The sequence below is a fragment of the Salmo salar genome, chromosome 04, assembly GCF_965601325.2.
Source record: "Salmo salar chromosome 04, fSalSal1, whole genome shotgun sequence".
Taxonomy (NCBI): Eukaryota; Metazoa; Chordata; class Actinopteri; order Salmoniformes; family Salmonidae; genus Salmo; species Salmo salar.
The window spans coordinates 19551301-19577042 of NC_138294.1; the positions used below are offsets into that span (position 1 = coordinate 19551301).

A 25742-nucleotide genomic window follows, 5' to 3' on the forward strand; every position below is an offset into this window, starting at 1 on the left:
GGACAGATTGATAGGATAGATTGATAGGACAGATTGATAGGATAGATTGATAGGAGAGATTGATAAGACAGATTGATAGGACAGATTGATAGGACAGATTGATAGGACAGATTGATAGGACAGATTGCTTTGAAGTCTGTTGATTTCTACTGCTTATATTTATATTTGTTTATTTAACTTTATGCCCAATGTTTCAAACAAAAATAATTCAAATGAAAGGAATGGTCTCTGTCCTATAGGCTTCACACTGCCCTAAGATGGACTGTTCAGGATAAGGAAACACCTGCTCTGTAAGGCTTCAATAACACCCGGATCACATGTGTGGGGGTGAGAGAGAAAGAGGTGGGGCAGGCCACCAGTCTCCAGTCTGTCTCCAGGCATAGCGGGAGCTGCCAGTCTGGTAAGACCCAGCTGTTGGACACCAGTGCCTCTGGGAACAACACACGGCAGCCGGCCCGTCTCTGACATATTCCCACTTCATACATAGACATGAGTGTGAGCACACACACACACACACACATAGGGCCTTTCCCCTTTTAACCAGAGAAGTGATTGAAGGAACAGCTGCAGCACTGAGGAATGATGGACAGACAGACAGAGCTCAATTAAACAATGTAGTATAGGGACTCCCTATGGCTGGCCACACACACACACACACACACACACACACACACACACACACACACACACACAGTACTGCCAGTTTAGTGTTATTGTTGAGTCTCTTACTGTAAAACCATTCCTGATGCTCTTTGTTCTTGTCTGTTATCCTTTGAAAATAAATACAAGTTGATCCCCCTAAAAAAATCCCTATCAGTGTTCAGTGATACGTAATGAATTAGAGAGACTAGTCATTCCAATACATCGACCAGTCAGATACAGAAGTTACACTGCGTCTGCTTCAATATTTACTATACCATGCGACTGTAAATCCAGAGACACGTCTACAGTACGATCAGAAGAGATCTCCACAGCTACATACATACAGTATCCATACATACCCTCCTTTTGAGAAGCCGAAAGCAACAGTCCATGTTGTTCTCAGATCCCTCTCCAAAACAAGAGTCACATCACAGCGATGGAATCACACTAGTCCTGCAGCAGTGAGCTTGGCTGAGCCGTACTGTACTGCTTACTGCTGCACCACATCCTGTGTTTTCCACTTGGACCCAGACCCAGAGTGAGTGGAGGACGAGGACTCCTTTTATCTTCTATGGAGTTTCTACAGTAAGAGACGAAGGGACTGTCTTGAAAACAGTAAAACTTCCCGTTGCTTAATCAGCTAGATAAGAGAGAGATAAACCCTTCTTCGTGTTCTCTCACATGAGCCCTCAGTCTGACGGAGAGGAGAAGAAAGGGAAAGACGAGTGACTGATTTGTTGAGGTGTGTGTGTGTGTGTGTGTGTCTGTGCAATGGTGGAAAAAGTACAAGTTTAAGTCACACATTACATTTTGTTTTTTTAAGTATTTGGTTTTAAATATACTTAAGTATAAAAAGTAAATGTAATTGCTAAAATATACTTAAGTATTAATTTTAAATCATTTCAAATGACTTATATTAAGCTAACCAGACAGCACAATTGTGTTTTTTTTAATTCACAGATAGCCAGGGGCACACTCAGACCTCATTTACATGATTTATTATTTTTACTTAAGTACTTTAAACCAGTGTGTGTGTGTGTGTGTGTGTGTGTGTGTGTGTGTGTGTGTGTGTGTGTGTGTGTGTGTGTGTGTGTGTGTGTGTGTGTTCTAGGTGGGTATTCCAGCCCGGGACAGGGGGCAGATGTTGCCGCTGCCCCGAAAACACTTATGCTCTTGTTGCCATGGTAATGACACTCCAGCTCTGAGGGCAATAAAAGAGGCATGCCAGAGGTCAGAGGGCACAGACACTTCCGTGAGACTGTATGGAGCGCAGAGACTCAACACACACACACAGTGGGCACACGCAGACAGTCTGCTACTGCAGTTGATTGACTCTGATAGTCAGATTGAGACAGATAGAGGGCTCTAACCACAAATCAGAGACAAAGACAGAGAAATAACATGTTTCCTATGCCAATAAAGCCCTTACATTGAGAGAGAGAGAGAGAGAGAGAGAGAGAGAGAGAGAGAGAGAGAGAGAGAGAGAGAGAGAGAGAGAGAGAGAGAGAGAGAGAGAGAGAGAGAGAGAGAGAGAGAGAGAGAGAGAGAGAGAGAGAGAGAGAGAGAGAGGAAATGAGAGAAAGAGAAGAAATGAGAGAAAGAGAATGAGTAGGAGAGAGAGATATACTTAACAGGCTGACTACACCGCTCGCGTCTATATTATTCAATTATTGCACACACACTGCTCGCGCGCGCCAACGAGCGTCTGCGTTGCCAAGGGCTAAAATAGAAGTCAATTCTATTTCTGACGCAGATCGCACTGCAAGTCCTGCCTCTCCCATCTCCTCATTGGTTTATAGAAGCAGGTACCCACGTGCCATCTCCTCATTGGTTATGCCCACGTGGGTGACTGAAGACGAACGAGGTTAGTGGCGGTAATGCACCTAATTTATGAAAGTTGCCTAGAAACGATTCGGTTGACCGTTTTATGTGTGGATTAATTGGTGGAGTAGAGCACCTTGTGCATTTCAGGTAAAATAACAACTCAATGTTTATATCCCAGGACGAATTAGCTAGCAACAGCAAGCTAGCTAAATAGGACAAATTAGCTAGCAAGTGCAAGCTAGCTAGCTAAATTGCCATAAATGTTTAATGCTTTTCGACCTGTCCCAAAATTAATATAATTGTTTCAGAGTTTGTTTTGATATTTTAACCTCCGTGTCGTGATCGCATTTGGTGTGGGGGGACAAAATACATTTATGCACGATAGCGCACGCACGCACCCGGTTTGGGTTCCATGTTAACCACAACAGCAATAGCAACTTAGACCCAGTGAACCAGAGCGACCCTTTAACAGTAAAAATAACAAACACTGGCAGAGAAAGGGAGTGAGATAGCAAAAGAGTGTGTGTGAGAGAAAGAGAGAGTGAGAAGGAGGGGAGGTAGCTGCATTAAGTGGCTTGTGAAAGGGTGTGTGTGTGTGTGTGTGTGTGCATGTGTCAGTGCATATGCGTGTGTGTGTGTGCCTTACCTCTACTATCTCTGTGCAGGCGTGGGAGACCAGGTATTGTTCCCGGGGGTCGATGACAGCAACCTGGACTAGAGCATTGGGCTTCCTGTCTCCGCCAGAGCCAATCAGATCCCTGCACTCTGGAGAAGGGGAGGCCCACCCACACACACACACACACACACACACACACACACACACACACACACACACACACACACACACACACACACACACACACCACACACACACACACACACCACACACAGCGAGAGAGAAAGAAAGAATGGGGGAGGAGAGAGAAAGATGGAGCAGAAAGAGAGAGTTGATGAAAGGGGGAGGGCAGAGAGAGGACAGTCAGTATAGTACATTCCCTGAGTAAAACCCTAACATCAAACAACACAAGGTTGAATAGAAAGGTCAAAAGGGAAAGGGGAAGGAGAGGAAGGAGGAGGGAAACCACCGTGACCCCACCATTCCTGGGACATGATGTGAGAGTGGTGGAAGGATTTTAAAAAAAAAAACATTTCTCTGGGAAGTATCCTCACTGTACAGGAAATGGGAAGTCATATGTCCTTAGTTCTGGAAAGCAGCTTGTCTCCTGAGACCCAGTCGTCAAACTAACATGGCTGCCAGTCAAAGTCTTCTCTCTTCCTTCTTCCCTCAGCTGAGTGAGTGTGCTGAGGACTGTCTGTTTTATTAGGATTTAATGTTTGTCAGTGAAACCCCTGGTCAGTCCATATTTCCTCCAAGCTTCCTGTCTGACAGGAAGACTGGGACGAGGGGAGGCGAGGGGAGGCTAGGCCATCATAGGAAACCAACACTTCCTGTCCAGGAATGGTCACTCCCTCTCTGGCTCAGTACGAGGCTGTGGTCACCAGTATTTACTGTAAAGTGATATTGGACGATACATGTAGATATTGAAGTAACCACAAAGAGCCATATGCTGTCACTGAATGGTTGAAAATCTGACTACAGCGCTCTAGGACTACTAGACAGGGTGGAATATCTGACTACAGCGCTCTAGGACTACTAGACAGGGTGGAATATCTGACTACAGCGCTCTAGGACTACTAGACAGGGTGGAATATCTGACTACAGCGCTCTAGGACTACTAGACAGGGTGGAATATCTGACTACAGCGCTCTAGGACTACTAGACAGGGTGGAATATCTGACTACAGCGCTCTAGGACTACTAGACAGGGTGGAATATCTGACTACAGCGCTCTAGGACTACTAGACAAGGTGGAATATCTGACTACAGTGCTCTAGGACTACCAGACAGGGTGGAATATCTGACTACAGTGCTCTAGGACTACCAGACAGGGTGGAATATCTGACTACAGTGCTCTAGGACTACCCAGACAGGGTGGAATATCTGACTACAGTGCTCTAGGACTACTAGACAGGGTGGAATATCTGACTACAGAGCTCTAGGACTACTAGACAGGGTGTAATATCTGAATCGGGACATTGGACCATGTCCAAATGGTGCACTTTATCCAACAAGCAACATTCTGGCAGACAAACAAGAATTGATCCGCTCTGCAAATGCATTGTCACTATAGCACATTATTTAGTGAAATCGTAACCCCGTGTAACATTACTCAATAGAACAAAAATCCATAAAAGCAGCAAAATATGACAGAAGGTTGTTCTTTTTATGTGTAATTCCCCCTCGGAGGGTCGATCTGATAGAATAAGCGACTGTACGGGTACAGAAAATAAAAAGGTTACAACAAGGGGGAATTGAAGAAGAGTTAAGAGGAAGCTACAGAGGTGGCCCAGGAGTTAAAAGATGAATGGTGCTAAGGCATAAAACATTGTCTTTGCTGTAAAGACCTTTGCTTTCTTGATGTACTGGAGTCTCAGTGAACTGATCCATCTAGCATTCTCTGATCTTTGGAGGATGAGAGAGTGAGAGATACGGGGCTTTGCACTGGGACACACACCAAGACAACGGGTTCACTCTGTAGAATGGAATCCCTTCCTTAGTTGAGTTGTACCATACTGCAACATGTAGATGTACAGTTGAATGCATGCACAAACATGCACGGACACACATATGCATACACGCAAGCACTTACGACTCACACGCATGTATGCAAGGACGACACACACACACACACACACACACACACACACACACACACACACACACACACACACACACACACACACACACACACACACACACAGAGTATTTGTTGGCCTTATGTAAACTGCTGCAAGTATCATGTGTATTTCTACCTACATTAGAATTCTGATCGGCTTGTCAAGGTGAAAGTCGTCACCTTGACTGGTCTACGAACACAAACAAAGTCAAAATTCAAGCGGTATTTGTCACCCAGTTTGTGTGTGAGAGGAAAGGGAAAACAGTGTTTTGGCATTTAGCCGAGCCTCTCTGCAGAGAAATGGGATGTCAGAACAACATAACACTGTTCTGGTTGAAGCATTGACACACGGTCAAGGTCAAATTCAAGGTCAAACATCAAAATGGTCTCAAGGAAAACAGCTAAAATAGTGACATTCAACAATTGTATATAGATACACAGCTGAAGTCGGATGTTTACATACACTTAACTCGTTTTTCAACCACTCCACACATTTCTTGTTAACAAACTATAGTTTTGGCAAGTTGGTTAGGACATCTACTTTGTGCATGACAAGTAATTTTTCCAACAATTGTTTACAGATGGATTATTTCACTTATAATTCATTGTATCCACAATTCCAGTGGGTCAAAAGTTTACATGCACTAAGTTGCCTGTGCCTTTAAACAGCTTGGAAAATTCCAGAAAATGACGTCATGGCTTTAGAAGCTTCTGATAGGCTAATTGACATAATTTGAGTCAATTGGAGGTGTACCTGTGGATGTATTCAAAGCCTACCTTCAAACTCAGTGCCTCTTTGCTTGACATTATGGGAAAATGTAAAGAAATCAACCAAGACCTCAGAAAAAAATTGTAGACCTCCACAAGTCTGGTTCATCCTTGGGAGCAATTTCCAAATGCCTGAAGGTACCACGTTCATCTGTACAAACAATAGTACGCAAGTATAAACACCATGGGACCATGCAGCCGTCATACCGCTCAGGAAGGAGACACGTTCTGTCTCCTAGAGATGAACGCACTTTGGTGCAAAATATGCAAATCAATCCCAGCAAAGGACCTTGTGAAGATGCTGGAGGAAACAGGTATAAAAGTATCTATATCCACAGTAAAACGAGTCCTATATCGACATAACCTGAAAGGCCGCTCAGCAAGGAAGAAGCCACTGCTCCAAAACCGCCATAAAATGCCAGACTACAGTTTGCAACTGCACATGGGGACAAAGATAATAGTTTTTGGAGAAATGTCCTCTGGTCTGATGAAACAAAAATCATTCTCTCTACTATTATTCTGACATTTCACATTCTTAAAGTGGTGATCCTAACTGACCTAAGACAGGGAATTTTTACTACGATAAAATGTCAGGAATTGTGAAAAACTGAGTTTAAATGTATTTTTCTAAGGTGTATGTAAACTTTCAACTTCAACTGTAGATATATATATATATATATATAGATAGAGATAGAGATATATATAGATATGTATATAGATATAGATACTGTATGTGTTTCCTAGGCTGATATATATAGCAAAAGATCAATCACGTTTAAGTGAGCATTGTTTTGATCCCAGTTTAAATCAACAGGTTTGAAAGTCAATCAATGATCACATTCAAACCATGTGACATCAGAAACAGCCCTGAATCACTGTCTCTTTGCCCGGTCACGGGAATGTACTCAAATATTTCCTGAATGCTTTTTATCAGATCAAAAGAGTGGATGGAATTGCAGAATAGCAGCCTGTTGTATGGAACTTACTAACAACACTCTAGGTACCATGATACTCTCAAAGAGCCTCTTCTCTATGACACACATGGAGACAGACAGACAGACAGACAGACAGACAGACAGACAGACAGACAGACAGACAGACAGACAGACAGACAGACAGACAGACAGACAGACAGACAGACAGACAGACAGACAGACAGACAGACAGACAGACAGAGAGGCAAACAGAGACAGAGACAGACAGAGAGACACAGAGAGGAAAACAGAGACACAGAGAGGCAAACATAGACACAGAGAGAGGCACAGAGAGAGAGAGGCAAACATAGACACAGAGAGAGGCAAACATAGACAGAGAGAGACACACAGAGAGAGAGGCAAACATAGACACAGAGAGAGGCAAACATAGACACAGAGAGAGACACAGAGAGAGAGGCAAACAGAGACACAGAGAGAGAGAGACACAGAGAGAGAGGCAAACATAGACACAGAGAGAGACACAGAGAGAGAGAGACACAGAGAGAGAGGCAGACAGAGACACACAGAGAGGAAAACAGAGACACAGAGAGGCAAACATAGACAGAGAGAGACACACAGAGAGGCAAACATAGACACAGAGAGAGGCAAACATAGACACAGAGAGAGACACAGAGAGAGAGGCAAACATAGACACAGAGAGAGACACAGAGAGAGAGAGACGCACAGAGAGAGGCAGACAGAGACACACAGAGAGGAAAACAGAGACACAGAGAGGCAAACATAGACACAGAGAGAGGCACAGAGAGAGAGAGAGGCAAACATAGACACAGAGAGAGGCAAACATAGACACAGAGCGAGGCAAACATAGACACAGAGAGAGACACAGAGAGAGAGGCAAACATAGACACAGAGAGAGGCAAACAGACACAGAGAGAGACACAGAGAGAGAGGCAAACAGAGACACAGAGAGAGAGAGACACAGAGAGAGAGGCAAACATAGACACAGAGAGAGAGAGACACAGAGAGAGGCAAACAGAGACAGAGACAGAGAGAGGAAAACAGAGACACAGAGAGGCAAACAGACACAGAGAGAGGCAAACATAGACACAGAGAGAGACACAGAGAGAGAGAGGCAAACATAGACACAGAGAGAGGCAAACAAAGACACAGAGAGAGACACAGAGAGAGAGAGGCAAACAGAGACACAGAGAGAGAGAGACACAGAGAGAGAGGCAAACATAGACACAGAGAGAGACACATAGCGAGAGAGACACAGAGAGAGAGGCAAACACAGACAGAGACAGACAGAGACACAGAGAGGAAAACAGAGACACAGAGAGGCAAACATAGACACAGAGAGAGGCACAGAGAGAGAGAGGCATACATAGACACAGAGAGAGGCAAACATAGACACAGAGAGAGACACAGAGAGAGAGAGGCAAACAGACACAGAGAGAGGCAAACATAGACACAGAGAGAGACACAGAGAGAGAGAGGCAAACAGAGACACAGAGAGAGAGAGACACAGAGAGAGAGGCAAACAGACACAGAGAGAGACACAGAGAGAGAGAGACACAGCGAGAGAGGCAAACAGAGACAGAGACAGACAGAGAGACACAGAGAGGAAAACAGAGACACAGAGAGGCAAACAGACACAGAGAGAGGCACAGAGAGAGAGAGGCAAACATAGACACAGAGAGAGGCAAACAGACACAGAGAGAGACACAGAGAGAGAGAGAGGCAAACAGAGACACAGAGAGAGAGAGACACAGAGAGAGAGGCAAACATAGACACAGAGAGAGGCAAACATAGACACAGAGAGAGAGAGGCAAACAGAGACACAGAGAGAGAGAGACACAGAGAGAGAGGCAAACATAGACACAGAGAGAGAGACAGAGAGAGAGACACAGAGAGAGAGACACAGAGAGAGAGGCAAACAGAGACACAGAGAGAGAGGCAACCAGAGACACAGAGAGAGGCACAGAGAGAGAGAGGCAAACAGAGACACAGAGAGAGAGAGAGAGAGACACAGAGAGAGAGGCAAACAGAGACACAGACAGAGAGAGACACAGAGAGAGAGGCAAACAGAGACACAGCCAAATTACGTTGTTCCTCAAAAGAGCAGACATGGAAGCAACTACACATTCACAGCCCAGTAAGCTGTACAACATCAGAAATTCATACAGATGGGCCCAGAACAGCACAGTAGAATACCAGAAAGCAACCTGTAACCAAAATATCCAAACACTCTTAGATAATTTTGTGGATACCCCATTCACTCGCAGTAAAGAAGGCATCAATCTATCAGTTAAAAACATCAATTATATATTCAGGAAAACGGCAAAAGAAGAACAATTGAAATTGATAAAAAACTAAACTAAAAAGACCACAGATGACAACTGGTTTGATGCAGAGTGTAAAATTATAAGCAAAACACTTAGAACACTATCCAACCAAAAGCACAGAGACCCAAATAATGATGAATTACACCTTCATTACTGTGAGACTTTAAAACAATATAAACGTACACTCAGAACCAAAAAAGCACAGTACAACAGCAAGCAGCTGACACTAAATGAGGAGTCCATAAACACAAACAACTTCTGGCAAAATTGGAAAAAACTAAAAAAAAAATCTAAACATGAGGAATTAGCGATACAGAATGGTGACATATGGACAACCCATTTTAAAACACTCTACAACACCGTTCAAATTGACACAAACGCAGAACAACACCAAATTCATGAGAAGTTGAATGGATTAGAAAAAGCTATAAAAGGACAAGCAAAATCCATTGGACTCCCCAATTACTGACCAGGAGCTCTATAAGAAACTTCAGGCCCTCAAATTTAAAAAAGTATGCAGACCTGATAGCATCCTAAATGAGATGCTCAAACTCACTAGTGCACAATTTCAATTGGCTATATTAAAACTGTTTAATTTGATCCTGAGTGTAGGTTATTTCCCTGACATCTGGAATCAATAACTCATAACCCCAATCTTTAAGAATGGAGACAAATTTGACCCTAACAATTACAGAGGCATTTGTGTGAACAGTAACCTGGGGAAGGTTTTCTGTAGTATTATAAATGTAAGAGTTCTAAACTTCCTTAATAAGCACGTCTTGAGTAAAAGCCAAATTGGATTTATACCAAAACATCGCACGACTGATCATATTTACACCCTACACACCCTAATAAACATGTCCACCAAAATAATACCAAAATATATGCTTGCTTTATCGACTTCCAGAAAGCATTTGATTCTATTTGGCATACAGGACTGTTCTACAAAGTTATTGAAAGTGGTGTAGGGGGTAAAACATATGACATAATTAAATCAATGTATACTGGCAATACGTGCAGCATTAAAATTGGTAAGAAAAGAACAGAATTCTTTAACCAGGGGCGGGGCCTTCGTCAGGGTTGCAATCTGAGCCCTGCACTCTTCAATATTTACATCAACGAATTGGCCACTATTCTAGAAAAATCCTCACCCCTGGTGTTAGTCTCCACAATTCAGAAGTTAAATGCCTACTCTTCGCAGATTACCTATGCCTGCTGTCACCCACAGCACATGGCCTATAGCAGAGCCTGGACCTGCTAGAGCAGTACTGCCAGACCTGGGCCCTGGCAGTAAACCCTAAAAAGACTAAAATAATGATTTTCCAGAGAAGATCCAGATCTCAGGGAATTAGACCAGAGTTCTCAATTGGTACAAAATATATAGAGTATTGCACACACTACAATTACTTAGGTTTAAAAATAAGCTCAACTGGACACCTTAATTAATGAGGCAGTGTATGAACTGAGAGAGAAAGCACGCAGGGCATTCTACGCCATTAAAAAACAAATTCAAATTGAAATACCTAAAACTAATGGAATGTGTCATTGAACCAATTGTACTTCATGGCAGCAATGTGTGGGGTCCACTTACAAAACAAGATTTCATCAAATGGGACAAACACCCCATTGAAACCCTGCATGCAGAGTTCTCTAAGATTCTCCTACATGTCCAGAGGAAAACTACAAACAATGCATGCAGGGCAGAATTAGGCAAATATCCACTAATAATAAAAACTCAAAAAAGAGCAATTCAGTTTTGGAAACATCTAAAATACAGTGACCCCCTCACATATCATTACCAAGCCCTGCAATGCCAAGAGCTGAGCAAAGAAAAGAGTCCCCTCATCCAGCTGGTCCTGGGGCTGAGTTCACAAACTTGTTCTACTAACACCCTGAAGCCTCAGAAACAGAACATCCAATCAATCAGAATAAAACATATTACAACACAGTCAAAACAAAACTACATTGCTTATTGGGAAACACAAGCACAAAGCAAAATGCAGTGCTATCTGGCCCTAAATCGACAGTACACCGTTGCTAACTATTTGACCATGGTTACTGATCAAAACCTTAGAAAAACCTTGACAAAGTACAGGCTCAGTGAGCACAGCCTTGCCATTGAGAAGGGTAGACACAGGAAAACCTGTCTCCCTGTAGAGGAAAGGCTGTGCAACCACTGCACAACAGCAGAACCTGAGACAGAGCTGCATTTCCTGACAAAATGTCAAAAATATACAACAATTAGAGAGTGTCATTTTCCCAAATTTGAAACCCTTATTCAAGGTTTCAAGGACCTCTCTGATGAGAGTAGGCTACCCATCCTGTTGGGGGAAGACTCAGAGAGCGGTGGGTTGGCAGCGCACTACATTGCTGCCTGCCATAAGTTGAGGGACAGTGTCTGACAGACCAATCAACCTGCACATGTCCTCTACTGTATGTGTAACGCCCTGGCCATAGAGAGGGGTTTTTGTTCTCTATTTTGGTTAGGCCAGGGTGTTACATGGGTGGGCGTTCTATGTTTATTTTTCTATGTTGGCTTGTTTCTTTGGTTGGCCGTGTGTGGCTCCCAATCAGGAACAGCTGTAGTTTGTTGTTGCTGATTGGGAGTCATACATAGGCAGACTGTTTATCCCTTTGGGGTTTGTGGGTGATTGTTTTCTGTTGAGAGTTTTCCTGACAGGACTGTTTTGCTGTTGTCTTTGGTTTATTTTTGTAAAGTGTTCTCTTTTCATATTACATTTCTAAGATGAACACACATCCTCTGCTGCACCTTGGTCTCATTACGACGACGGCCGTTACTGTATGCTTATTGTTATTGTTCAATGTATGGTTATTTTGACCCTTGGTTATTGTTGTTACTGTTGTCCCGTTGACAATTTTGATTCTTATTATTTTCATATTGTAAATATCCAAAGTAAGCTTTGGCAATAAGTACATTGTTACGTCATGCCAATAAAGGGAATTGAAAGAAAGATGGGGAGAGAGATAGAGAGACACACAGAGAGAGAGACACACAGAGAGAGAGAGAGAGAGACAGAGACACACAGAGAGAGAGAGAGCGCTAAGGCATAAAACATTGTCTTTGCTGTAAAGACCTTTGCTTTCTTGATGTACTGGAGTCTCAGTGAACTGATCCATCTAGCATTCTCTGATCTTTGGAGGATGAGAGAGTGAGAGATACGGGGCTATGCACTGGGACACACCAAAACAACGGGTTCACTCTGTAGAATGGAATCCCTTCCTTAGTTGAGTTGTACCATACTGCAACATGTAGATGTACAGTTGAATGCATGCACAAACATGCACGTACACACACACACATGCATACATGCAAGCACTTACGACTCACACAAAAACATTTTTTGTTGGCCTAATGTAAATTGCAGCCAGTACCAGCAATTTTCCTACCTACAGCATTAGAATGCTGATTGACTTGTCAAGGTGAGAGTAGTCACCTTGACTTGTTTACAAACGCAAACAAACACAAACAAAGTCGAGATTCAAGCGGTTTTGTCATAAATAAAACAGTGTTTTGGCATTTAGCCGAGCCGCTCTGCTGAGAAATGGGATGTCAGAGCAATGTAGCGCTGTTCTGGTTGAAGCATTTACATTGTTGGAAGTGCAACACATCGTTTTATTAACACACGGCCAAATTCAAAGTAAAATATCAACAGGGTCTCATTTAGGGATGCACGATATATCGGTATCGGCCGATATTAGCTAAAAATGCCAACATCGGTATCGGCCCGATGTCTAGTTTAACGCCGATGTGCAAAACTGATGTCAAAGCTGACGTGCATACCTATATAACGAAGGTACATGACGTATTGACGCCACGTAAAATGTTGTGATACACCTGCAACACAGCATTCCTAACCTAGCCCACAATGTCTGCTGTGTGGATCGGGCAGTCAACAAGTCGAGCAGTCATTTGAAAGAGAAAGAAAATTTCAGCCAAGATAATGGAATTCATTGCCCTTGACAATCAACCGTTCTCTGTCGTGGGTGATGTTGGCTTTCGCGACTAGTCGAGCACCGGTACACACTACCAAGTGCGCTATTTTTCAGATGTGCCTTACAGAAGTTACACAGTAATAGCTTCACTGCTATTAGCGTCACGACATACTATGGAACGCCGTTTGGATCTTTGCGTGTCAAAAAAGATACACGTCAAATAACACCATTTGATAAGTTAAATAACAGTTCTATTATAGAATGTTGTGTGTTCTGAATTTACACGTGTAAGCTAAGTGCCACCACTACTATCAGTAGTACTGTCAAAGCTGTACAAAAAAAAGTCTGCAAACAAGCAAACACCGGCCACGAACGATGTGTTTACAATACCGCGTTGGTAATAAAGCATTATTTGTTTGACCGCAACTTCTGGGGTAGCTAGCTAGCTTTAGCTTGGTACCTATCTAGCACAAATACAACCAGCCTGAAAACAATGACCAGTAGAAACTGCAGTCATTTTCATTATTCTTAACAATGATTTCGGAATCCTTGTGAGTAACTATTAGCTAGGTAGCCACTTGTTGTTCGCCTATTGAAATTGAACTTCAGCTCATGAAAAATAAATAGCTAGCCAGCTACTTAACCCTGTTGCCCAAAGCTAAGGTTATAAGCAGCCAGCTTGCTTCATCTGGCTAGGACCGGGTTATGTGTTATGAAACTAGCCACAATAAGGATTAGGCACAATAGTGGAATTTGCAGTTTGCCTTCAAAGTAAAAGTACCTCTGAAAGTGATGCAGAAGGTTACAATTGGTGGAATCATGCCATATTTAGACTACATAACGTTAAACAAGGTTGGAATGTGATGCAATGAAAAGGGGTATCAGTCTACTCGGTGACACCCACATAACACAACTGTGAAGAGTTTACGCAAATATTAGCGTTGTAGCTCTTATCGCGGGACTGTGACTGTGTGAAAACACCTCCCCAGTCAGCCTATTGTGTGTATTGACATTCATATTGCACTGTACAGCTTTACCTAAGGATTGGGAATCAATGAAATGGGGTATCAGTTTACTCAATACCAAAGATATTTTTTCCCAATGTCCTCCTCAGCATTATCAGACTCCAAAACATCCACGCAGTATTGTTTTTCCTTGGGAATAGTGTTCAATACACATAGGTTGACAAACGTGGCTCAATTCACAGTTGTTTCAGAGACCCACAATAAGAGCTCCGACGCTAATGTTCTCTGGGTGTCACTGAGTAGACTGATACCCCATGTCATCGCAATGCTAGCTAGGTTCCAGTTTGCCGGCATGGATGTCCTTGTCCCATCGCGCACTAGCGACTCCTGTGGCGGGCCGGGCGCAGTGCACGCTGACACGGTTGCCAGGTGTACGGTGTTTCCCCCGACACATTGGTACGGCTGGCTTCCGGGTTAAGTGGGCATCGTGTCAAGAAGCAGTGCGGCTTGGCTAGGTTGTGTTTTGGAGGACGCACGGCTCTCGACCTTCGCCTCTCCCGAGTACGTTCGGCAGTTGCAGAGATGAGACAAGACTGTAACTACCAACTGGAAAACACAAAATTGGGAAGAAAAAAAATGGGTAGAAAAAAAAATAATATGATTTCTCATTCAATCGATGACCCCATTCAAACCGTGTGACATCAGACATAAGCCTAAATCACACAGAATTTAATTCCATTTCCTCTTTAGGTTGTTCGTGTCTCTTTGCCCTGTCAGTGAAATGGACACAAATATTTCCTGAATGCTTTTTATCAGATCAAAAGAGTGGATGGAATAGCAGAATAGCAGCCTGTTGTATGGAACTTACTAACAACACTCTAGGTACCATGATACTCTCAAAGAGCCTCTTCTCTATGACACACATGGTGTCCAAATGGAGGGAGAGACAGAGAGACAGAGAGCGAGAGAGAAAGCGAGAAAAATAGAGAGACAGACAGGAGAGAGCGAGAGAAAGGGAAAACAGGTCGAGAGCGAGAGAGTAGAGAGAGAGAGAGAGAGAGAGAGAGCGAGAGACAGGTCGAGAGAGAGAGTACAGAGAGAGAGCGAGAGAGAGCGAGAACAGGTCGATAGAGAGAGAGAGAGAGCGAGAGACAGAGGGAGAACAGGTCGAGAGAGAGAGGTAAGGCGAGTTAGAGAGAGATAATGGGAACAGAGGAATAGAAGGAGAGAAGGATTAAGTGAAGTGATAGAAGGTAAGAAAGAGAGGGAGTGGGTGGGTGAGTCATGAAAATACTCTCACCACCCCAGATGTAATGCAGCCCGTTAGGCTAATTGGCTGGCTCGATCTGAATTAAAGTCCTTCAGCATTAAAGCAAATGACTTTCTGCTCCGATGCAATGGCTACAATCATCGCTAATTTATCATCCTAAAATAGCAGAGACTTTTATCTGAAAATATGGTGTTTTTCTGTGACTCCTTGGGGTTTGGGGTGAGTAAATTGTATGGTTGTAAACTGAAATAATAACTTAGCTTTTAGTCTGATCATTATTTGAATGATGAACAACCTTTCAAATTTACTGTCAATGGCATTATTATTTTAAATTAGGATTTGGCTGGCTGGCTGGCTGGCAGACAGACAGACAGACAGACAGACAGACAGACAGACAGACAGACAGACGATTTTTTTACATTCCATTATGAGTATCCTCCTCTACTACAACACCGACAGTGGCATGTAGAAAGACAGACACAACAACGCAGCAGTCATGGGGCACTACGAAGGCAGAAGTGAGGGAAAGGAGCCAGTTAAATAGATGGATTAAGCCACAGTTTGAGACAGGGCCATGTGACTAACAGTCCTTGTGGATCCGTAGTGACATAGTGACTGTCGTTGAGGTAACAGTGTGACATCCGGTACGGAGTGTCAGGGACAACACATCTTCTTAGTAATGTTGTCACCAGACTGGAGCAGACAGGCAGCGTTCCGGTGTTGGATTCCCCTGGGCTAATACATATCCTTCATCACCGCGGGCTACAAACAGCGTGAAGTGTAAGTGTGTGTGTGTGTATGCGTGCTTGCAAGCAAGCATGTTTGTACACGTGTGTGTCGGCCCACAAAAAAAAGCCATCATAGATTAGCCTTTCGGCCTTGGTTGCTCCAGGAGGCCACAAAGCATCTGCCATCAGGGTTCGTTTCTAAAACACAATATAAAAACTACTGTTCCAGAATGTGTATCCATCTAAAATCAGAGCTATAGGGAGATGCCTCCACCATGTCTAACCTGTTATCATGGAGCTGCAGCGCCAGGCAGAACAAAACAACACAGCCAACCACGACGTGGCGCTATCTCTCTGGCTCTATCTCTCTGTTCCATCCGATTGATTCTACATTGTGACGCTCACCTGTTCTTCCACCAACAACCAAGATCCTAATATTAGATATGATGGAGTTACAGTAAAGAGCTGGAGCCACACAGGGCTGAAGAAAGCAGCGCTAGAACGGATGAGGCAGAAGAACAGACATGCGCACAGTCGCGCACAGAAACACTTATATTTTCCCAGGGACCATATGTAACCGCTAACTAACTAGCCATTTCACATCGGTTACACATAGAAGATCCGCTCCCTCTGTTCCTCAACTTTACCATCAGTTTCATCATTTCTCTCTCTCTTGTCTTGCTTCCTCTCTCTTGCTCCATGTCTCTCTCTTTCTCCATCTCTCCCACAATTATAGCAACACATCCAATTGTCAAAGACTCCAGCCACCCTAGTCATAGACTGTTCTCTCTGCTACCGCATGGCAAGCGGTACCGGAGCGCCAAGTCTACGTCCAAGAGGCTTCATAACAGCTTCTACCCCCAAGCAATAAGACTCCTGAACATCTAGTCAAAGGGCTACCCAGAATATTTGCATTGCCTCCCCCCCCCACACCACTGCTACTCTCTGTTGTCATCTATGCATAGTCACTTTAATAACTCTATCTACATGTACATACTACCTCAACTAACCAGTGCCCCCGCAAATTGACTCTATCGGTACCCCCCTGTATATAGTCTCGCTATTGTTATTTTACTGCTGCTCTTTAATTACTTGTTACTTTTAATTCTTATCCGTATTTTTTTTAAATGCATTGTTGGTTAGGGGCTCGTAAGTAAGCATTTCACCGTAAGGTCTACACCTATTGTATTGTGACTAATACAATTTGATTTGAAGTGTGGTATAGAACTGGGGAGTTGCTCAACAGTGTTTGATCCTCTCCAGTTCAAAGGCTCAGAGGATCTCTGACAGGTCCTGGGATCTCACCTAATATCACACTCTACTGAGGATTGACATGTGACAGTGGACATCTCTATCCGCATCGCTTCACAGAGTGATAGGACCAAAGCCACAGCCATTAAATTCAACTACTGAGTTTATGAGGTCAGTAACATTTGAGATAGAGAGGAAGAGTGAGTGAGAGAAAGAGAGAGAGGAAGAGTGAGTGAGAGAAAGAGAGAGAGAGAGAGAAAGAGAGAGGAAGAGAGAGAAAGAGAGAGAAAGAGAGAGAGAGGAAGAGAGAAAGATGGAAAGGGAGAGAGATATGGAGAGAAAGAAAGATAGAGGGCTGGGGATGAGCGAGAGAGAGAAAATGGATTCTGAAACAGGGATATGAGAAAGAGACAAAGAAACAGAAAAGAGAGAAAGAGAGAAAGAGCAAAAGAGAGAAAGAAAGAAAGGAGGAAAAATTTGAATACATTGACACTTCTCAAGACGAATTCACAGGGAATTTGTTTTAATACAGTGCCATCTCCTCTGTGACCTTACAGGGAATCTAAATTCCATTAGAAGGGCAAATGGGGAGAGAAAGGGAGACAGTGGGGGTTGCTATGGGAGACAAATACACCACTCTCCAGATGAGGATTATTAATCACGATAATTATATCAGCGCTTCAATTAATTTGACAACATTATTTGCATCTGCCGCCGCGATTTTCACACCTGTTCAGTGTTCACCATCAGGTCTGTGGAAAATATAATGCCTGTTATATTACTATATGGAAATTCATGTTGTGGAGAGAGTCTATACATCTGACATGTTAATTAAACAGAGAAAATGACACGCACATGATGTTAGACTAGTGAAAGATGTAGAATTAATGGACAGATGTTGATTCTGTGAAGTCTACAAAATAAAGAACTCGCACCATGAGGTGAGGAGCTGACTGGTGAATGATAATCTATACCAGGGGTCTCCAACAGGTTGACCGCTAGCTAGTAGCTCACAGCCCACCTATGAGTAGCTCGGCTAACAATTCCCGAAAGTATACGCCATTTTTCATGTGTTCCATTGCAAACTGTCATCGACAAATCTCACAAGTATGCGACACCGCCAGCTCCCAGTTACTAACTAATCAACATTGATATTATTCCACCCGTGGTTAGCCCCTATTGGCTTAAAAAGCCAAACCTAACACATCTGCCAATTCATTTCCAGCAATATTGCCCCTGTCTGTCTGTGTGGCGCGCGTTTGTCTGTCACTCCACTTGATGTGATAACCATCTTGTGAGTTGACAGAAATACTTTCCCCAAAAACCCTTATCCATTAAATGTTAACTGCAAAGGCGGCTTACCTGGCAAAAGTATATCATGAGTGAGTATATCATTTGTATCTATTATTTATTATTTGGAAACTTTGCCATGAAATGAACAGCAGCAGTACAGAAACATCGCTAGACCAGCACATTAAACTAGATCGACACGTTCCTTTTGCAATTAAAGGGCCAGAAGCGCAATTAAAGGGGAATTACACTCAACAATCTATTTATTAGCTTTCTTCCAAACCTACATTTGTTTTGTCTTCTGCTGATATTTAGCAATTGACATGGACTCATAACATCCAATTTCGTGGTTTATCTATGAACAATTGTAATTTCAAGTGACCCTCCCAAAATAAAACAGAGAAAACATAATTTGGGAAAATATTAAACAGAATTTGGAAAATAATCACAGAATTTATATGGTCCCCCTTAGAGTTGTTAATTAACCATTATTTTACTAGATATATATTGACAGAAAACTTCTTTCTGTTGTACACTAAGGACCCGGGGAAGAGAAGAACGTGCTTATCTGAAAGCTAGAGAAAAAAAATTGTAGCTCGCAATGTTTCATTTTTTTAAAGTAGCTCTCATGCTGGAAAAGGTTTGAGACCCCTGCTCTATGCAAATGATAAATAAAGTGGCACACTTCTCTCACCTGGCTTTGGACTTATTTAAATAGATGCTGATTTAGTGTCTAAACAGAAGAAAAGGCTCCAATAAATCTTTGAAGTGTGTTTGTACCATGTCAGATTGACAAACAGTAACAGATGTGGACTGTTTGTGTTCATGCTGAAGAGAGTTTGCCTTCAAATTGGTGGTTATTTTTCTGGGAAACAAATTGGCCACTTCCCTTCCTTTATCCTGTATCCATGCTGAGTTGAAATGATGATTTGGCCTTTGTTAAAGGAGCTACAGTACAGGGAGTTATACAACGGTTGCCTGGTGACCCAAACTGCTCTATGTTCGCTACATACTTCAGTCTGAGACTGCCATCATTGAAGTCATTTGTGGAGATGTCAAAATGCGGGGTGTTGTAGAAAACAAAGTCTTCAGTGATTGGATCATCTCTAACCAATCAAAGTATCAAAGCCCACATGTGTTCTGGCTCTGGCCCAACCCATCGTTTTCTGGACCAACCAGAACGGTTAGAATGTGTTTACGTTCTAGAAATCGAGGAGGTACTCCGATCCAGACTTATTGCGGAGAACAAATGAACGTCCATGGGCTTGGCGTAGCATTTAGCCGGAGCAATTGCATCTTGCACCAATTGCATCCAAATATACTATGGGGCTCCACTCTTTTGAAACGTTGAATGTGTGTATGCGTTGTTCCAACATCCAGGGTACATCCAAAATGGCACCCTATTCCCTATATAGCACACAAAGTAGAGCACTATGTAGGGAATAGGAAGCCATTTTCTAAGATCTAGCCGAGGTCATTTCCAAAATAGAGGCTACCTACAACTTGTTAGAAGTGTGTTTCATTCAGAACATTACTAGACAGAAGTAGATGAAGAGATCTACTGTACTGTAGTTAAAATGGCCTCCTGCCCCTCGCTTACACTAATTATAATATGGCCACGATCATCAACACTAGTGATCAAAGTAAAGCTTGATCCACATTGACAAAAACTATTTGCAAAGTTAAAAAGAAAACTTAAGTACAGTAAGGGGTTTTGAAATGCCCCTCTGTGTGTGAAGTGGTCGTTTCCCTCTGTGTATAGCTCAGAGAGGTAACACACAGGTTACCTGAATGGGAAATGAAGGACACGACACTGGCATTTCAAACATTGTTTTCCGACGTTGGCATTATCAAAAGACAGCCGCACCTAATTCGTGTGCCGAGCGACAGCTAATGAGGGAAGCTGATTAATCAAGCCCCCCCCCCTCTCCTCCGCGTCTCCTCCACTCCCCTGGGGTGCGAGTCTCATCTCAGCTGGGTGGACTGCCCGTGAACCCTGCCTAAACCCCAGAACACGGTACCCAGAGGAGGAGCTGCCAAGCTGGGAATCCTGACGCAGCGGCAGCCCCTCTCCACGGAGACTTCCCCCTGGAGGCCACTGAGAGAGAGGCTTCCTGTTGTGGCACTGGGCCATTGGGAATGCTGATGTTCGGAGGCTACTGGCTTCAACCAATCAGACACTGGCCAGGAGGGTGTTTTTATGCAGAATCATCCCACTGTTGTGACCTCTAAAGAGAAGAGTGTCCTTCCACACCATGACTGCCTGAGAGACTGTAGCCACTGTGGCGGTCAAACAAAGTCCACAGGGAAACTACAACCAATCAGGCTACAGTTCAACTAAAGGCCATGGTGTCCGTATGCAGATTCATACTATGGATGTCTATGTAGGTCTTAGTTCCACAATGCCTGTTGTATTTAGGTAAAACAAAGTCCATGGAATAGTGACAAACAATTATAATGGCAATACATAATTGACACTATGTGAACTCTGTCCACCTCAATATGTTGACAGTACTGTTCAGACCCGCTGTAGGTATGATGTTGATATACATGCATCACTTCAAGCTGAATGTGTGGTCGAATGAGTGAATAAAAAGCCTAATGCGTGATTAGTTTGGAGTGCGTAGCCGGGCACACCGTTTGACACCGACTCATTCCTCCACAGTTACTAGGCAACAAGTGGAAATAATGCTAATGGTTCTGCGGCTGATGAATACGAGGCGTGCTAAAGTGTTTTGGGTAACTGAGAGGGACTACTTTTTAGCATTCTAAATTCTCCCCTTAGTGACCTCGCTGCCGAGTAGCAGCTATATTTGTTCAAAGATCGTTATGAGGATAAATATTAGGTTATTGTAAATCTCTCAAGACTCTTCCCTCTTGCATTCAAAGTATGCAGAGTTCCTATTTGATTGTGCTAAGATAACAGAATACTTAGTAGCCTTTTTGTTCATATCTGTGGTTGGATATTGAAAGGATATCCTCCCACCTTGGTCGTTACTTTGTAAACATCATATGCATAGTACTAAAAGAGGCAATTACGAGTGATGACTATTTTGTTATCTAAAACGCAGCTAGCATACAAACTTCAGCACACATGTGGATGATGTGTCGGGTGTAAAAAACACAAGTTTTCGCTTGGAGAACACCCTCTAGGGAAAGAGGCTAACATAGGGCAGTGCACGTTAAAATCTACTCGCACACATCCATCAGAATATCCACTGAGTGTACAAAACATTAGGAACACCTGCTCTTTCCATGACACAGAATCCAGGTGAAAGCTATGATCCCTTATTGATGTCACTTGTTAAATCCACTTCAATCAGTGTAGATGAAGGGGAGGAGACAGGTTAAAGAAGGATTTTTAAGGCTTGAGACAGTTGAGACATGGATTGTGTGCCATTCAGAGGGTGACGACAAAAGATTTACCTGCCTTTGAACGGGGTATGATAGTAGGTGCCAGGCGCACCAGTTTGAGGGTGTCAAGAACTGCAACGCTGCTGGGTTTTTCATGCTTAACTGTTTCCCATGTGTATCAAGAATGGTCCACCACCTAAAAGACATCCAGTCAACTTGACACAAATGTGGGAAGCATTGGAGTCAACCTGGGCCAGCATCACTGTGGAACTCTTTCGACACCTTGTAGAGTCCATGCCCTGACGAATTGAGTCTGTTCTGAGGGCAAAAGGAGGAGGTCCTTAATGTCTTCTACACTCACTGTATTTCATCCTACGAGGGAAGGCAGAGCTAAATGAGCAACGTCATAGAGCATAAATGATGTGGAAAGAATGTGGCAGGCACCTCTTTCACTCAATTCCCTCTTTCTTTCACCTCTATCCATCTCCTAAGAGAGTTCTTGATCACAGATGCACAGCGTATTCTCTCTGCTCGTCCTCCACCTATCCCCTTACGATCCTGAGCTGTACATCAACTGTCTTCACTCATTTACTTTACAGAAGACGAGCATGTCGCTTGTCAGAAACCTTCCCTTCGTACGGTTAAAGTGAGAAGATATTCCAGCCGGGTGGAGTAGAACGCACAAAGAACGATTTATTCGTACCGTTTTCTCTAAATCACCCACTCTGATGGTAATTGATAATTAGGGCCAGAAAGAAATCATTTTGGCTGGAATCATTGTTTTATTTGTCACGGGTGATTAGCTTGTCGTGATACGAGACCTGCTGAACCATCCACATCATTGCCAAGCCGTTGATTTTTTATTAGCCGAGACCTAACCTAGAATCATCTCATCCCGTTATGAAATGTACTCGACGCTTACTGGCAAACGCTTTATTCAGCCAAACTGCCCTTCAGCTCAATGGCTTGCCCTTAAAGGTGCAGTCTGGGGTCTGGGAATCTCTCTCTCACTGTCAGTCCTTGGATCTAGAGTGATGTCTATGAATTTGAGAGGGTTTACATTTTCCTAACCACTTCACTCAGCAGTGTACTAAAACAAGTGACAGGGTGACTGTTTTTGTTATTATCATTTTATGCTCCAAGAATATACTGTAGCTTGAACATTTAAAAAAAATATATACATTTTAGTCATTTAGCAGACGCTCTTATCCAGAGCGACTTACAGTAGTGAATGCATACATTACATCCATTTCATACATTTTTTTCTCCGTACTGGTCCCCCGTGGGAATCGAACCCACAACCCTGGCGTTGCAAACACCATGCTCTTCCAACTGAGCCACACGGAGCCACCCCAGGTAGGTGAAGAGCCCTCAGCTTTCAAGGATTACCAAGAAACCCCTTTTTCTTTGCGGTTTTCAATGGATGAATTCCTGGTATTTCTGGCAATAACATTTCACGTATCAATCAAGCGAGAGAGAAAAGGAAGGCATGAATAAAATAACTGCCAGCCTCTATCAATAAAAACACATGTACCTCAAGCTAAGAGCTTCACGATAATCATGTTTTCCCTAAGCAACAAAAGCCCTTTCAGTCAAAATGTTGAATGGCAATAGAATAAAATACACATGTAATTTAAAGACTAGGTACAGAAAACTGGTGTTTACAGTTTGATGGATCAAGGGAAGAAGATGGGGGGACGTCTTGCTGATGTAGTAGGCCGACACCCACACAGAGAGAGAGAGAGAGAGAGAGAGAGATACGCACTTTCTTGCATGCGCGTACACTCACACACACGACACATAACCACTGCAATTATACAAACATGTCACCCTTTCCTCAGCAGCTGTCAAGCAGACTGGTTCTATTGTTCCAGAACATTTACATTAGAACAGAAGCCACTTCACAACCTCTGGAGAAGCATTGCATCACTACACAAAGACTCACAGCGCATATTTATTCAGCTCTACTCCAGTCAATTCTATTGTCACCTAAATTAAATGTGTTATGCAGTACAATGGTTAACAGGCCAAGGGGACCATATATTTGTGTGTGTGTGTGTGTGGTGTGTGTGTGTGTGTGTGTGTGTGTGTGCATGTGAGAGTCTATTAGTGTGCGCACACACACACACACACACACACACACACACACACACACACACACACACACACACACACACACACAAACACGAGGTCCTTAACTGCAGATAATCTGTCTAGAAATGAAACCGAGCTGGGAGTCCCTGTATGTGTGCACTAGCACTCAAATTGCATTCTGATTGGCCAGCTGCTCTCCTGCTGCACGTTGCTGGTCTGCACAACAGGCATTGTGGGTAGACAGAAATGTCCAGAGTGTTCAAAGGCAAACATGTCCATATGTTGTTGTTTTAAATCTACAACAGTGATGTGTATTAATATGGCGTTTTATTATCTCTATACACAGATGAAATGGATGAAAACAATATATTTGTGATGAGCAGAGACACATTTCCATTTAAATTATGACTTGACTGAGTTATAGAGCTACACACTCAGACCCAATAACTAGGGCCAGGAGTTGTTCTGGACAACTGACCTGACCAGGAAAAACTCTGGACCCCAGTTTTACCTGCTTATATCACCTGGTCAGGAAAATACACTGACTTTACTGACAACACATTTTCCAATGCCTGGGGGTGGTCAAGATGAAAGATTATGGCTCACCTCTCTCCCCCCGCATCCCAAGCCAATGAACCTCTTCCCCCTGCTCAGAGCACTGCAGCTACAGTGGGGGGAAAAAGTATTTGATCCCCTGCTGATTTTGTACGTTTGCCCACTTACAAAGAAATGATCAGTCTATAATTTTAATGGTAGGTTTATATGAACAGTGAGAGACAGAATAACAACACAAAATCCAGAAAAACGCATGTCAAAAATGTTATAAATTGATTTGCATTTTAATGAGGGAAATAAGTATTTGACCCCTCTGCAAAACATGACTTAGTACTTGGTGGCAAAACCCTTGTTGGCAATTACAGAGGTCAGACGTTTCTTGTAGTTGGCCACCAAGTTTGCACACATCTCAGGAGGGATTTTGTCCCACTCCTCTTTGCAGATCTTCTCCAAGTCATTAAGGTTTCGAGGCTGACGTTTGGCAACTTGAACCTTCAGCTCCCTCCACAGATTTTCTATGGGATTAAGGTCTGGAGACTGGCTAGGCCACTCCAGGACCTTAATGTGCTTCTTCTTGAGCCACTCCTTTGTTAACTTGGCCGTGTGTTTTGGATCATTGTCATGCTGGAATACCCATCCACGACCCATTTTCAATGCCCTGGCTGAGGGAAGGAGGTTCTCACCCAAGATTTGATGGTACATGGCCTCGTCAAATGATGGGATGAAGTTGTCCTGTCCCCTTAGCAGAAAAACACCCCCAAAGCATAACGTTTCCACCTCCATGTTTGACGGTGGAGATGGTGTTCTTGGGGTCATAGGCAGCATTCCTCCTCCTCCAAACACGGCGAGTTGAGTTGATGACAAAGAGCTCCATTTTGGTCTCATCTGACCACAGCACTTTCACCAGTTGTTCTCTGAATCATTCAGATGTTCATTGGCAAACTTCAGACGGGCATGTATATGTATTCTTGAGCAGGGGGACCTTGCGGGCGCTGCAGGATTTCAGTCCTTCACGGTGTAGTGTGTTACC

General features: G+C 43.3%; 1 protein-coding gene across 3 annotated transcripts in view; it reads right to left on the bottom strand.

The window, feature by feature from the left end:
- inpp4b (inositol polyphosphate-4-phosphatase type II B) overlaps positions 1 to 25742 on the bottom strand; it is a 244899-nt gene that overhangs the window by 206405 nt on the left and 12752 nt on the right. For 2 of the 3 annotated variants that reach the window (XM_045716544.2, XM_045716543.2), the window contains exon 3: positions 3113 to 3231. In XM_045716544.2, coding sequence (XP_045572500.1) covers positions 3113 to 3231 — 119 coding nt within the window. Of the gene's footprint in view, positions 1 to 1001; positions 1153 to 3112; positions 3232 to 25742 lie in introns of those variants that run through there. The other variant, XM_045716545.2, reaches the window with a different exon arrangement.